This window comes from Fulvia fulva, chromosome 5, assembly GCF_020509005.1.
Source record: "Fulvia fulva chromosome 5, complete sequence".
Classification (NCBI taxonomy): Eukaryota; Fungi; Ascomycota; class Dothideomycetes; order Mycosphaerellales; family Mycosphaerellaceae; genus Fulvia; species Fulvia fulva.
Genome location: NC_063016.1, coordinates 1,529,317 through 1,542,237, shown reverse-complemented (window position 1 = coordinate 1,542,237; position 12,921 = coordinate 1,529,317). Strand labels below are relative to the sequence as shown.

General features: G+C 49.1%; 2 protein-coding genes across 2 annotated transcripts; both read right to left on the bottom strand.

Moving 5' to 3' along the window:
- Positions 1 to 43: 43 nt before the first annotated feature.
- On the bottom strand, positions 44 to 1,885 carry CLAFUR5_05792 (uncharacterized protein; the record flags this gene model as incomplete). The annotated part of the gene is made up of 3 exons (XM_047904940.1): positions 44 to 903; positions 956 to 1,712; positions 1,760 to 1,885. 3 exons carry the CDS (start codon positions 1,883 to 1,885, stop codon positions 44 to 46), a joined length of 1,743 nt encoding a protein of 580 aa, XP_047762443.1.
- Positions 1,886 to 2,227: 342 nt separating this feature from the next.
- Positions 2,228 to 2,692, bottom strand: CLAFUR5_05791 (uncharacterized protein; the record flags this gene model as incomplete). Its single annotated transcript, XM_047904939.1, has 1 exon — positions 2,228 to 2,692. One exon carries the CDS (start codon positions 2,690 to 2,692, stop codon positions 2,228 to 2,230), a length of 465 nt encoding a protein of 154 aa, XP_047762441.1.
- Between the last annotated feature and the right edge of the window lie 10,229 nt (positions 2,693 to 12,921).

Below are 12,921 nucleotides of genomic sequence, written 5' to 3'. Positions count from 1 at the left end.
ACGAGAAAAAGAAATGAGCGTTCGAACGCAACACATCACGCCATCAGGAAGATACCCTCCCCATCGGAGTCTCATCGTCATCCAACTCATCTTCGCTATCGCCTATACTCCTCTTCCAGCCATACGTTGGACATCTGTCCTCTGCATACGCATGACCATGCGCGACCCAGGCGTTATCCTTTAGGGCTGCACCAGGATGTTCCAGGATCCTGATTTCGACGTATATTCTCCTGCCTGGATACGCTGTCTCTACCTGAGCACCCAGGAAATCACAAGCTCTGAGCTGGACATTATTGCCATCCCGGTCCCAGCGAAGGAGCTCTCTGCTCCATTGCGGGAGGACCCAGATCTCAAAAATCGTCCACCACGGGAAGTTCCTATGTCGAAGCAAGTTCTTCAGTCGTCCACTCTTCATCTCCGTGATCATTGCATGGCAGACGTAGGCTCGGAAAGTCTCGAGACTTTCGTCCCAGTCTAGCAGAGCTTGGAGGTTGGTTGGAGTGCCGAGGGCGCTGTCCGTCACGGTGTTTGCGAACGTGATCACGGCAGCAATGTCACGTTCGAGATCGTCAGGCTGATCGTCTCCTTCGTCATCATAGGCTTCGTGTAAGGTCTCTTTGTCTTTGTGGGCAAGACGTAGAGGGGCGCTTATTGGAGTGGCAGCGGACGGATCCAAGTCCAGGCTGTCTTGATCGTCTACAGGTTCCTCGGAATCGTTGTCCAAGTACTCAAGCACGGCTCTCTCGAGTCGATCTACCTGGTAGAATTCCTCTTCGTCGGTTATTCTGTCTTTCCAGTACTGGTCCAGATTGTCAGCATCGAAATTGGGGATATCATCCACTGCTTGGAAGACTTCGGCGTTGTTGTAGTCTCCAATGCACTGCGGCATGCAGAGCTTCCATGCTGACACAAGTTAGCTTCACGTTTGAGACACTCGGTGGGATACTACACTCACTCTGGACAAGAAGGAATGCTATCCCTCGACCATCTCCTTCTCCTCGGATCGCAGCTACGATGATCGCCTTCATTGGTATTCCGTTGGTCGGCGTGTCGTCTTGATCGACCTGACGACCAACTCGGACGAGCTCCAGAGGATCGTATCTTTCTGTGAAGCCAGTCACCTCTTCGTTTTCCTCTTCTCCCACGTCGTCTTCATTCTGCTCTTGTTGCTCTTGTCTCTCCCCCTCGTCATCTTGAACATCGTCCTCCTCATCTGACAAAGCTTGCGCAACCCTAGCACTGCCTCTGACTAGCGGCCGCTTTCTGCCATTGCTGGACTGCGCCACCTTACGCCCTTCCTGCGCTCTCTTACGAGCTGAGGTAGCGGATTGCCCAGTACCGGCAAACTTACCGGGAGCATGTCGTCGGCCTCCCAAACTCTTCTGTGGAACCTTGCTAGTGACGTGCTCCAATTGTCGAAGTCTGTATAATCCACGCGCTGTGTCTTTGTAATCGTTGTCAGGCGAATGCAGAGGCTCCCAGGGAAGCCGCGATCCATCGTCGACCCGGAAGTCGACAAACACAGTCTTATGCACGACAATACGTTCTCGCTTGTCGTTCTTGGTGTGCGTATACCGATTGCGAATGTCCCTGCCGTTGAGCTCAGGGCCGCATCCTGAATGTCGATCATGCAGCTCGACTGTCAGGTCTTGGGTAGCGGTAAATCCTTCGTGCTTGTCTGCCATAGTGGACATGAAACGCTTGACCAGTGCCTTGGATTGTCAGTCGTGTAACGACAAAGCATGATCGGACCACTTACATCATGCGTCATACAAAAATTGTGCTCGATATCTATCTTCTCGTGATAATGACCAGTGCCGTATCCATGCGGGCTATCGGGATGCTTGTGAGGACATATCCTGAACTTGACGTATGTCGATGACATGGTGATACAGTCTTGGAACGATGGGTTCGTTTCAAATCCAGGTGGTAGTCACTTCTGCGCAACAGTGTCGTTGCTATAGGCTTTCCATAACACGTCTTTGTCAGGCGCGCGAGGGTCGGGTTGGGAAGCAAAGCGCTCGACCAAGGGCTCTCGGACAAAGACCGATCCACCTAGGGGAAGTCTTAAACTTATCCTCATAGACCATGCTCTCTTTGTCTCGTAGCTGATGACCCGTCGAGAGCATTATGGGGCTCGAGCTTTTCGCAGGCGGGCACCCCTCTCGTAATGGCGAAAGTTCATACTCCTGGCCTAAGTCTCTGCAGTGGCATCGAACCTGGCAATTTACATGCCAAAGATGGTCGCACAGTCCATCCAGTCCGTGCCGAAGCCAGACATGGTGGTTTCGAACATCTCTCTATAGCCAACGGACTCCATGCCGAGTGAGTTTGTAAAGTATGGCACGGCCGATACATCAGGGAGGCGAGCTTCCGTGTTGTCCTGCAGCGTATGATTTGCGATTCCAGATGGCTCTCTTTGCCCAAGATTGGAGTCGTCCTGGACCTCACCGAGATTATGCTTAATGTCCAGCACTATCTGCGGCTCTTCCAGTGCCATGCCCTTCTGCTTCATGGCCGCTTCAGTCGCCTCCCAAGCCTGAAGAATTGTCTTGCCGAGATACTTCAAGAACAAAAAGTTGGCCTGATGCAGACGAGTCCGTCGTGCTTGATAGTTGTCGCTCATGTTCTGCCACATCTTCTCGGCGCGGTCATCGAGTGGATGTCTCTGGAGCTCTTGCACGATGTTCATGTAGCCAGGGAAAGGGAAGCGGTGAATTACTCCGACAGGGACAATTATGTCAAGAATTACGACGACAGGGACCATTATGTATTTCTTACTCCGATCGATCTCTGCGCCAAAACACGACACATTCGAAAGCTCTTATCAAGGCCATTCCAACGATATAAAAAGCAGGCCACTGCCCCTAGGACTGAGGGAGTTCTACCTCATTCAATCTGGACAGCTTGAAGCTCTCTTCACCCTGTTTCTTCAGCTCCAAACGCCGCGGAGGTGCCTAGCTACATTAGGCAACTCCTAGGCAATGGCAGCCCAGGCTACGGCACTAACGGCGCCTACGGCCCTACAGGCGAAGCCCCCCCAAGACAACTGGCAGCAACTTATAGAGGACGCAAAAAGCATGGAAACTAACGATCAGCTCCCTTACCGGTCTCTACAGGTAATGATCACTCAGCTACGCACGGCGCTTGTACTGTCGTATCACCGAGGGCAACAAGAAATGAGGACGACGTCCCAGGCGATTAGCAAGGCCACCCGGAATCAACACCCCCATAGCTGGGCATCGGTCGCGGCATCGATACCAGGCCCCCGCCCAACGCACGATGCAGTTACGATCCGCATTGCAGCAAAGGAAGACCAGGCCGAAGTTGCGAAGCTATCGAACAAGGAGCTCGCCCAACGAATTAACCAACCAGGGGTGGTCGCAGTGAACCAACAGTCCAACGGCACTCTACAGATCTATACTAGCTCTGCTACTGCTAGGAGGCACCTAGAGGCACAGCCACAGTGGGCATCTAAGGTTGCGGCATCAGCGAAGGTCTCAACGAAACAATTCACGATCCTAGTCCACGACATGCCTAAGGAGTTTGACCCAGCTAACCAGGGTCACCTACGCGCTCTCCAAGAGGACAACCCGGTCACTCTTAACTCTCCAATCCAGAAGGCGACTTGGCTCCATAGGAAATGGCCAGAAGGCAAGAAGGCCTCGGCGCTAATAGTATGGCTACAAGACGCGAAAGCGGCGGATCTAGCGATAGAACAAGGCCTGGTCTGGCAATACAGCCTCAAGACAGTAGAAAAGCACTCCTCATCCTTTCGTGTCCTCCAATGCTTCAAATGCCAACAGTATGGACACCAAACCTACACGTGCACAAACAAGCAGGCCTGCTCGAACTGTGCAGGAGACCATATGTCTAGGGACTGTACATCGACTACGAGACGGTGCGCGAACTGTCCGGGGCACCACCCATCGTATAGTGCGGAATGCCCACAGCGGAAACTAGCGAAAAACAAGGCAATCACAAACAGAACCGTCGCCCCAAGATTCTACGGCGACCGTGAGGCTAGCCCACACCGGAACCAACTAGCGGCGGTCGGGCACAAGCGCCCTAGGGCCGAGAACGATGTAAAGGATGCGCAGCCTAGGGCGTACGGGAGGCCACGTGCTCTGCTAGCTGCGGCGAGGGAATCTAACCAGGCCCGGCTCCCCTTTAGTACACAGCCGATAGGCGTAGACCAGGACGCACAGGGCAGTAGGACACAGGACGATACAGAGGAAATGATTGTCGATGCCGATGACTAGCCTCGACACGCTTAGCATCATCCAGTATAACGTCAACCATAGCAAGGATATAGTCCAGAACCATTTCCTACACGAGGCGGACCCGCGCGTCCACCACGTCCTTGCAATCCAGGAGCCATGGATTAACCCGCACCATAAGAGACCAACGACCTGCAAGTCACCAGGCTACACGACATGCCTACGAGGCGACGGCAGACCCCGCACGTGCTTCTATGTCAGCAAGGACATACTAGAATCCGACTGGGAGGTAGTGTACTACGCAGACGAAGAAGGCGGGGGCGATATTACCTCCCTCCACGTGGGTAGCACCTGGATACACAACCTATACATGCAACCGCCAGCCTCGAGGTCTAGCCGCGACCTAGGGGTCTGCAGACACCTAGACAGTGCGCTCAAGAGACAAGGGTGCCACATCGTAGTAGGAGACTTCAACATACACCACCCTTCCTGGGAAAGCCTTATGCAGCCGCACCCTATAGCCGACGAAGTACTCGACTTGATGGCGAGCAACGCAATTGCCCTCAATACCCCGAAGGACCTGGGCACCTGGAAGAGAGGGGGACTCCAAGGCACGATCGACCTCTCCTGGATCTCAGATAGCCACTACCACACGGTAACCTACTGTGGGATCGAACATGAACTCGAGGCGTCGTCAGACCACATGCCAGTCAGGACCTCTATTGCGACACAGATACAACGCACACCAGCGAGAACCCCTAAGCCAAACTGGGGAAAGGCCCACTGGGCCAACATCCAGGCGTACCTCGATGACTCCAAGAGGCTAGTCCAGATCGCGCAGCAGCAATACAACAGTAAAGACGAGATAGACGAAGCAGTCCAGGGGTTGACAGACGAAATAAGAAAAGCGACCTCACTTCACGTTCCGCTTGCCCAACCAACGACATGGTCCAAACCATACTGGACGCCGGAGTGCACTGCGGTAGTAAGAGAAGCAAGGAGAGCCCGCCGGGTGTGGACGAGCAGCCATAGCGAGGAGGCCTGGAACGTATACAGGGAGGCATGCCAACAGAAGAAAGCCATAATACGGAGGGAGAAAGCAGTCGGCTGGAGGGCCACAGTGGAAGAAATCGCCGGCAAGCCAGAGAGGATGTGGAAGCTAGCGAAATGGGCCCGACAGGACCCTACACAGGGCCCCTCCTTCTCTATCCCAGCGCTACAATCGCCTAGTGGCCCGGTTAGCGACCCCGAGGCCAAGGCGCGTCTACTGGCTAGCAAGTTCTTCCCACCCCCAGTCGAGGCTGATCTAAGCGACATAAACAGCTCTACTCCCCTAGCCCCTAGCATCGCGGTCCAACAGGAGGTGTCCGAGGGAGAAGTTACCGCTGTGCTGAGGAAGTTGCCGGCGAAGAAAGCCCCGGGGCCGGATGGGATCCCAAACGAGCTACTAAAGAAGTGTAGAGATCAACTAGCCCCAGCAGTTGCAGCGATCTTCAACGCCTGCCTACAGACCGGATACCACCCGATAGCTTTTAAACAATCGACGACAGTGGTCCTACGCAAGCCGCAGAAGGAAGACTATACGCAGGTGAAGTCGTACCGCCCAATTGCGCTCCTTAACACTCTTGGGAAGGCGCTTGAGAAGCTGGTTGCAACGAGACTCTCCGAGGCGGCAGAGGAACACTCCCTACTCCCGGACACCCAGATGGGTGTGCGCCCACAGCGATCGACGCTATCCGCGATGGAACTTATCACCTCTCAGGTAAAGGCCATCTGGTATAAGAATAGGGACAAGGTGGCTTCCTTACTTAGCCTAGACATATCGGGAGCCTTCGACTACGTGTCACACCCGCGGCTTCTCTACATCCTAAGGTCGAAAGGACTCCCTGAGTGGCTTGTCAACTTCGTACGGTCCTACCTCCAAAACCGCAGTACGTCGATCCTGGTCGGCCAGTACAGAAGCCCATTTCAAGCAGTCCACACTGGAATCCCGCAAGGCTCAACGCTAGCACCTATTCTGTTCCTCTTCTTTATGGCGACGCTGCTCCCAGCCCTAGAATCCCAGAACACCGCTGCGAGCGGCTTCGTAGACGACACAAACATCCTAGCGTGGTCTTCCTCGACTGAGGAGAACTGTAGGCTACTAGAAGAGAAGCACAAGATCTGCGAGGACTGGGCTAGGAGGCACGGGGCTCGGTTTGCCCCAGAAAAGTACAATCTGATACACTTTACGCGCCGGCCACGGTTCCACAATATGCAAGCTTCTATCCAGATACAGGGGCACACGACTAACCCGGCAAATCAGCTCAGGATCCTCGGACTATGGGTGGACCCGGCGCTACGGTGGAGGAAGCACGTACAGGCAATATTACGGAAAGCTGAACAGAATATGGCATCATGCCAGAGGCTCACTGCGTCCACATGGGGGGCGGACTTCCGGCAGTCACGACTTCTATATACGGCTATTGTACGGCCAGTCCTTACCTATGGCAGCCAAGTGTGGTCCTTAGGCGAGAGGGCCTGCCCATCGAAGGGACTCGTCGCGCCGCTAGCGAAGATCCAAAACCAATGCCTAAGGAAGGTCACCGGGGCATATAAGTCGACACCAACGAGGATGCTTGAGCACGAGACCGCTATACCGCCGATCGACCTATACATCCAGGGACTACGGACCTCCTACTTAGGCAAGTCGGCACAGTACCCAGTACAGAAGGTCATCGCCAGTGCAGTCGCAAGGGCCCGCGAATCAGTACCAGCGCACAAGGGCATTCGACCCGGAAACGAGCCGAACTACCGGGCAAGGGACGAACAGCTAGCAACACAATGGGAAGGTGAGAAATCGTTTGTAGAGCAACTATGGAAAGAGAGGTGGAACAACCAGGTTGTAGGGCATAGTGGACGCCCTCAGCCAGCGGGACAACCTAAGGAATGGTCAGCTACAAAATCCGCGGTCAAGCACCCCCCGAAGCTCATCCACTACCGCCTTACGAGGGCACAGAGTAGCATAGCAACCCAACTGCGAAGCGAACACATCGGCCTCCAGGGGTACCTATCATGGAGGAAGGTTCCAGGATACACGAATACTAGCTGCCCCTGCGGCTATCGCTCCCAGAACGTACGGCACGCACTCCTCGTCTGTCCGAGGTGGTCGCTAGGAAGGGGGGAGTGGATGGCAAAGGCGAGGAACCGGACGATTGGGGCACTTTTTAACAACGCTGAAGACCTACGGCGCATTACGAACTGGATACTAGAGAAGGGCTGGCTAGAACAGTACCGCCTAGTAGGAGCAGTGCAGGAAGAGAGGACACGACGCAGCGCGACGAGACCGGCTAGGAGCGGGGGCTAACGGGGTAGTGACATGGACTACGTACGTTCAGAGGGAAAGCTAATCTAGACAAGGAGTAGTCGGGGGCGGGAAGGGTTTTCACCTATTCGGGTTTCCCTTTGTACATAACAATAGATATATACCTGCATAGGCCGGATAGGGTCCTAGAACAGGGGAATGACAAATCTATCTATCTATCTATTTCTTACTCCGACAGGGACTTGCACGGTATCCATATTACTGCCACAGGGACCATTATCGCCAACGACACAAATGAAGTACTATAGCCAGGTAGAGCTTCCTATATCGCTTCAGTGAGCGTACTAGTATGGTTACCCGTAAATTTTGAGCCTCACCAACCAATAACCAACTGAATATTGGGCTCACCATTAGCATACCAGTGGTTACCTCCTTCCTAAATAGGAAGGTGAATGTAGTCTATAAGGTGTTGTTACTATTGCTCGGTCCTACCTATACCTCTTCATTCACCTTATTCTCTAACACCTCCTACTATTACTAAATCGTCCGCTTATTAAAGTTAGTGTTATAGTCCGTAACTATCGTCTCCTTACTATCTATATCTTCGCCTTTACCTAGAGGTCCGTACTAGTTACGGAGGTAACTATAGGCCTCTATAACGAGGTCTCCGAGCTATAATCTTCGATAGTATATTATATTACGGCTAGTACTAAAGCTACGCTCTAGAGCATCGCTTATAAGCGGTAGTACTAGTATATCGAAGGCAAATCGTACTAGCTTAGGCTCTATATCTCGGCGTACGTACTAGTATCTAAGTACGTTATATAGGGCTATCTTCTAGTCCTTAATCTCCTTTAGTAACTTACCGGCGTATAGATCAGGCTTATAAGATTATAATAGGTAGCGCTCAAATAAGTTAACTCTTATTATTAGTATAAATAAGTCCGTAATCTTACCGCGCTTAAACTTCTATAGATTAGCTTAAAGATCGTCCTCGCTATCGGCCTTAATAATAGGCTATATTTAAGTCTCTATAGCTTACGATTACGATTGTGACTACTTCTTCTTCCCCTTCTACTTCTTTAGAGGTATTACGGTATCCGTAGAGGTGTTAATCTAGCTAGCGGATTTATAGAACGTCTCCTAGATATCTATCGCCTATACTATCGTACTCTTAATCTAAGACTACTAATCTTTCGTACCGGCGCTCTAGAAGTCTTTAAACTACGCGTATTTTAATATAGGGTTTAGCATTACTACGGCGTAGTAGATAGGTATATCGTCTACGGCTTAGAAGTAACTCTCGACCTTCCGCTACGAGGCGTCGTAGCATTTCGAGAGATAATTAAAGGAATTGTCTTTCTCGGTTTCCTACTTATACTCGGTATTATAGGCGTTAAGGGTATTGAGTATAAAGTAGAGAGTCGGATACTAGTCGAAGAGGTGTTTCTACTCGCCCTAGGTATCTATAGTCGTAATCTCGAAGACTTATAGCGTATTATATAGCCTATCGAGTTAATACTAGTTACTAGTCGAGGGCGTATTGTTTTAATAGTAGGATCGTCCCTATTTTAGAAGTAGAAGGTGTTAATACGTTCCTTAATAGTAATAGTACGTCCGATTATATAATAGAAGCTGTTCTAGCGCGTAGAGTTGTCGTAAATAAGCTATAGGGTAATAAGTTAGTAAAAGAGGTAAATAGGTAGGAGGATAATGATAACGGCTTTTATTCGGTATATTAACGGAAGGCTCCCGAGCTAATAGATAGGCTTAGATAAGTACTAGCGCCGCTATGTACGCTATTCTAGGTATCCCTTACTCACCTTAAGGTTATTAAATTCCTCTAACCCTTTACCTCCTACTATCTCTCTAAACTTGTCGAACCTCTATATTAAAGCCCTTATCTACTTTATTACATTATACAGCTTGCTAATAGTACTACGAGTATACTAGAACGCCTCTACCGCCGCGAATATACCCTCCTCTATCTTTAGTTCTAGCTCCTTTAGGTCCCGATTAGATAACTCTCCTAGTAGTAGCGACTCCGTATAGATGTTATTAATATAGCCGAAATATCGTAGGCGGCGGCCCTTACGGTAATAGACCTTTATCTACGGGTATATCCTCCTTATTAGCGTATTAACCGCGGTGTTGTTATTACTAGTATTATCGGTTACAAAATACCCTATTCGGTATAAGATCGAGTACTCGGCAAATACCTCCTAAAGCGCGTCTATATTATTCGCGCTGGTATAGTTACTACGTAGCTACCTAAACGCTAAGAGCTTAGTATAACGCTTACCTTAAGTAGAGATATAATAGGTATAAACCGAGACGATAGCGCGATAACTAGAAGAGGTCTAGACGTCGAATAAGATATAAATATTACTAAGTACCTTTAGTATCTCCTAGATCAACTTCGCCTTCTAGTTCTCGTACTTATAGAGTACCTACTTTCGAATAGTCGCGCCGGCGCGTAGTAGATACTATCTAATATTCTACGATAGGTAATAAACGAGCTCTCGAAAGTAGGCGTTCTCGACTATACGGAAGGCGATATAGTAGTATATAATCTATCGGATAAGTAGTCGCTTAAATTTGTTAAACTTAGAGACTAACGCCTATATTAAAGTCGTCTACGCCGGATTAATAATAGGCTCTTTAATAACGGTAATAGGCTAACCCTACTTATTTAATCTATAGATAGTAAGGTAAGAAAGTAGCCCTTAATTACCGTTAATAATAGGTAGTTCTTAAGGCTTACCCTCTAGCTTATAGGTCTAGTAGTAATGTATCTCCTTACTATTATCGTGCCGTATTAAAGACTCGCTATATTACTATACCGGAGAGGTCCGTTTACGCGTCCCTTTCGACTATATCGCCTTCTTATACGTATACTCCTGACTATAGAGCTTAAAGTAGTCCTTATATATATATTGTTCATTATGCTATTATAGAGCCTATTAGCCTATATCGCTATACTACCTACTTCTAGTTATAAAGGGGAAACTTATATTATAGAGTAAAAACCCCCTCTCCTCTCCTATACGTTCTTAACCTTACCTTCTTTCGTGTTTTCCTTATTAAGGGTATACTAGTGTTATAGGCCTGCCCTAATAACTACCCTGTCTATACCCCCTTAACCTCCCGCCTTATTATAGGCTACCCGCGACCCTTTACTACCGAAGCGTCGGCCCGGCTATTCCGCGGACCTTCCGTATCGGGTTAGCGCAGCTTAGTATAACTATATAACTTCGCCGCGCCTCGCGCTCCTCTTTCGTAGCTTCGTAGAATAATAACTATCTCTCTCGGACCCTATAGTACGCGCGCCCTTATAGTTTATTCTACCTCCCTACCTAGATTACGGATTTAGGTAAGGGACGCGTAATAATAGGAATAGACTTATAGAACTAAAGAACACGCGACTACGAGCGTATAGTAGAACACGGTAAGGCGCCGAGTACGTAGATACCTAGAGAAGTTAACGCCGCGAAGACCTTAGCGATAGTAATAGGTCGCGTTAATACCGATACTATAACGAGTTAGTAGGACTTATAGACCTAGAACGGTATACTACTACCGGCAAAGCCCTTAGGTAAGCGTATATCTCTTTTTCTAGATCTCTTATCTTTTCTATAGTCCTAGACTTAAGATAACGACCGGCGTGTTACGATTAATACCGGCGTCGCTCTTTAGTAGGAGTTAGATATAGTATAGGAGAAGGTACTCGATAGGGAATAGAGAGGCGCTATTAACTTTATAGAACTCTACGAGCTAAAGGAGTACTAGGAGAAGGGCAGCGACGATATACTACCTATTTACTACTCCCTCGACGAAGCCGAACATATCGCCGCTAGCGATTTCTAGAACGTCGACGCGAACGACCTCGCCGAGTTAGTCCGAGACTATCCTAAGACTTTATACGACTTTATCCTACGAGGATTTAATACCGCTTAGACCGCTACCGAGCAAGTCGACGTCTTATAACGTATAAACGCCCTCTAGAACGACTAGTACCGTAACCTCTACGCCGAATACGACCGTATCTATTAGATACTTAGAACCGAGAAGTCCGCCTTATAGAAGATAGTATAGGATCTTAAGAACGTACTAGACCTAGCTAAGATAAAGGAGGTCTAGGGTAAGTATAAGTAAGCTAATAATCTATATAAGCAATTTTACGATCTTAGTAAAAAGGAGAAGAAGAAGGTATAAGAGGCTAAGAAGAAGGTATAAGATACTAAGAGTATAAACTAGGCGTTATAGAAGGAGATCGATGACTTAAAGACTCGACTCTAAGCTATAGAGGACAATACTACTAACGGTAATAGGCGTTAAGGCCGTAGTCCGTTACGCTCGCGCTCTTACCTACGAGAGACCTCCCTCGAGAAGCTTTAGCGTATATATCGTAAAGCCGCTACCGGGGCGGTAGAGGTAGTAGTAGAGATAACGATAATAATAACGGCCTAGGCCGTAGCGATAAGGATAAGGATCGAGGCCGCGATAATCGCCGCCGTAACGAGCGCTAAGAGACGGTACGTACTAGAGGAGGACGTACTAATCGTATATAGATACCGCTAGTAGACCTCGCCGAGCGTCTTATTAACATCGACCGTACCTTAGAGCGTAGTATAGAGATCGGTAAGGGAGTACTAGATCCTAAGAAGTTTAAGAACGATACCGGCCTATCTTTCGAAAGTTAGTATACGAGTATCCTACTAAAGCTTATAGTAGCGACCTTCCGTACCGAGTAGGATGCCCTCCGCTTCCTATATAGATAGACTAATAGTAAAGTCTAGACTACTATTAAGCTACGTATCTCTATCCTAGGACATTAGTTATATAACGAGTTTAGTACCGGCGAGGAGCTACTAGACTAGATAACTCGATAGTACGGTACCCGGAACGAAGCTATAAAGGCTATAGTCGATATTATAACCTATAAGTAGTAGTAGAAGGAATCCTTTATCGTATTCTTTGTACGTTACTCGAAGTTACGTACCTAGATAGACTAGGGGGATAATACTGAGCTAATACTTTTCCGTAACCGCCTAAACCGTAAGTACTTCCTTAAGACATTCGGCGACCGAGAGGTTAACCGTCGCCTAAATAGTATATAGGATATTATTAAGGAGTATACCGAGTTAGACGAGACCTTCTACGAGACCGAGTAGCTATACCCTTAGTAGGACAATAACCGCCCTCGTAGTAGCGGCGGAGGAGGTAACTAGAACCTAGGCCCTACTAGTAACGTAATAACTACTATAGCTACCGTAGCTAGCGCGACCGGCGCGATCGTATAGCGCCTACTATAGTACTTAGGCATTAAGAAGAAGGAAGACTTACTAGTATACCTTTAGAATCTACTACCGCTTAACCGCGAGGGTCGTAAAGATC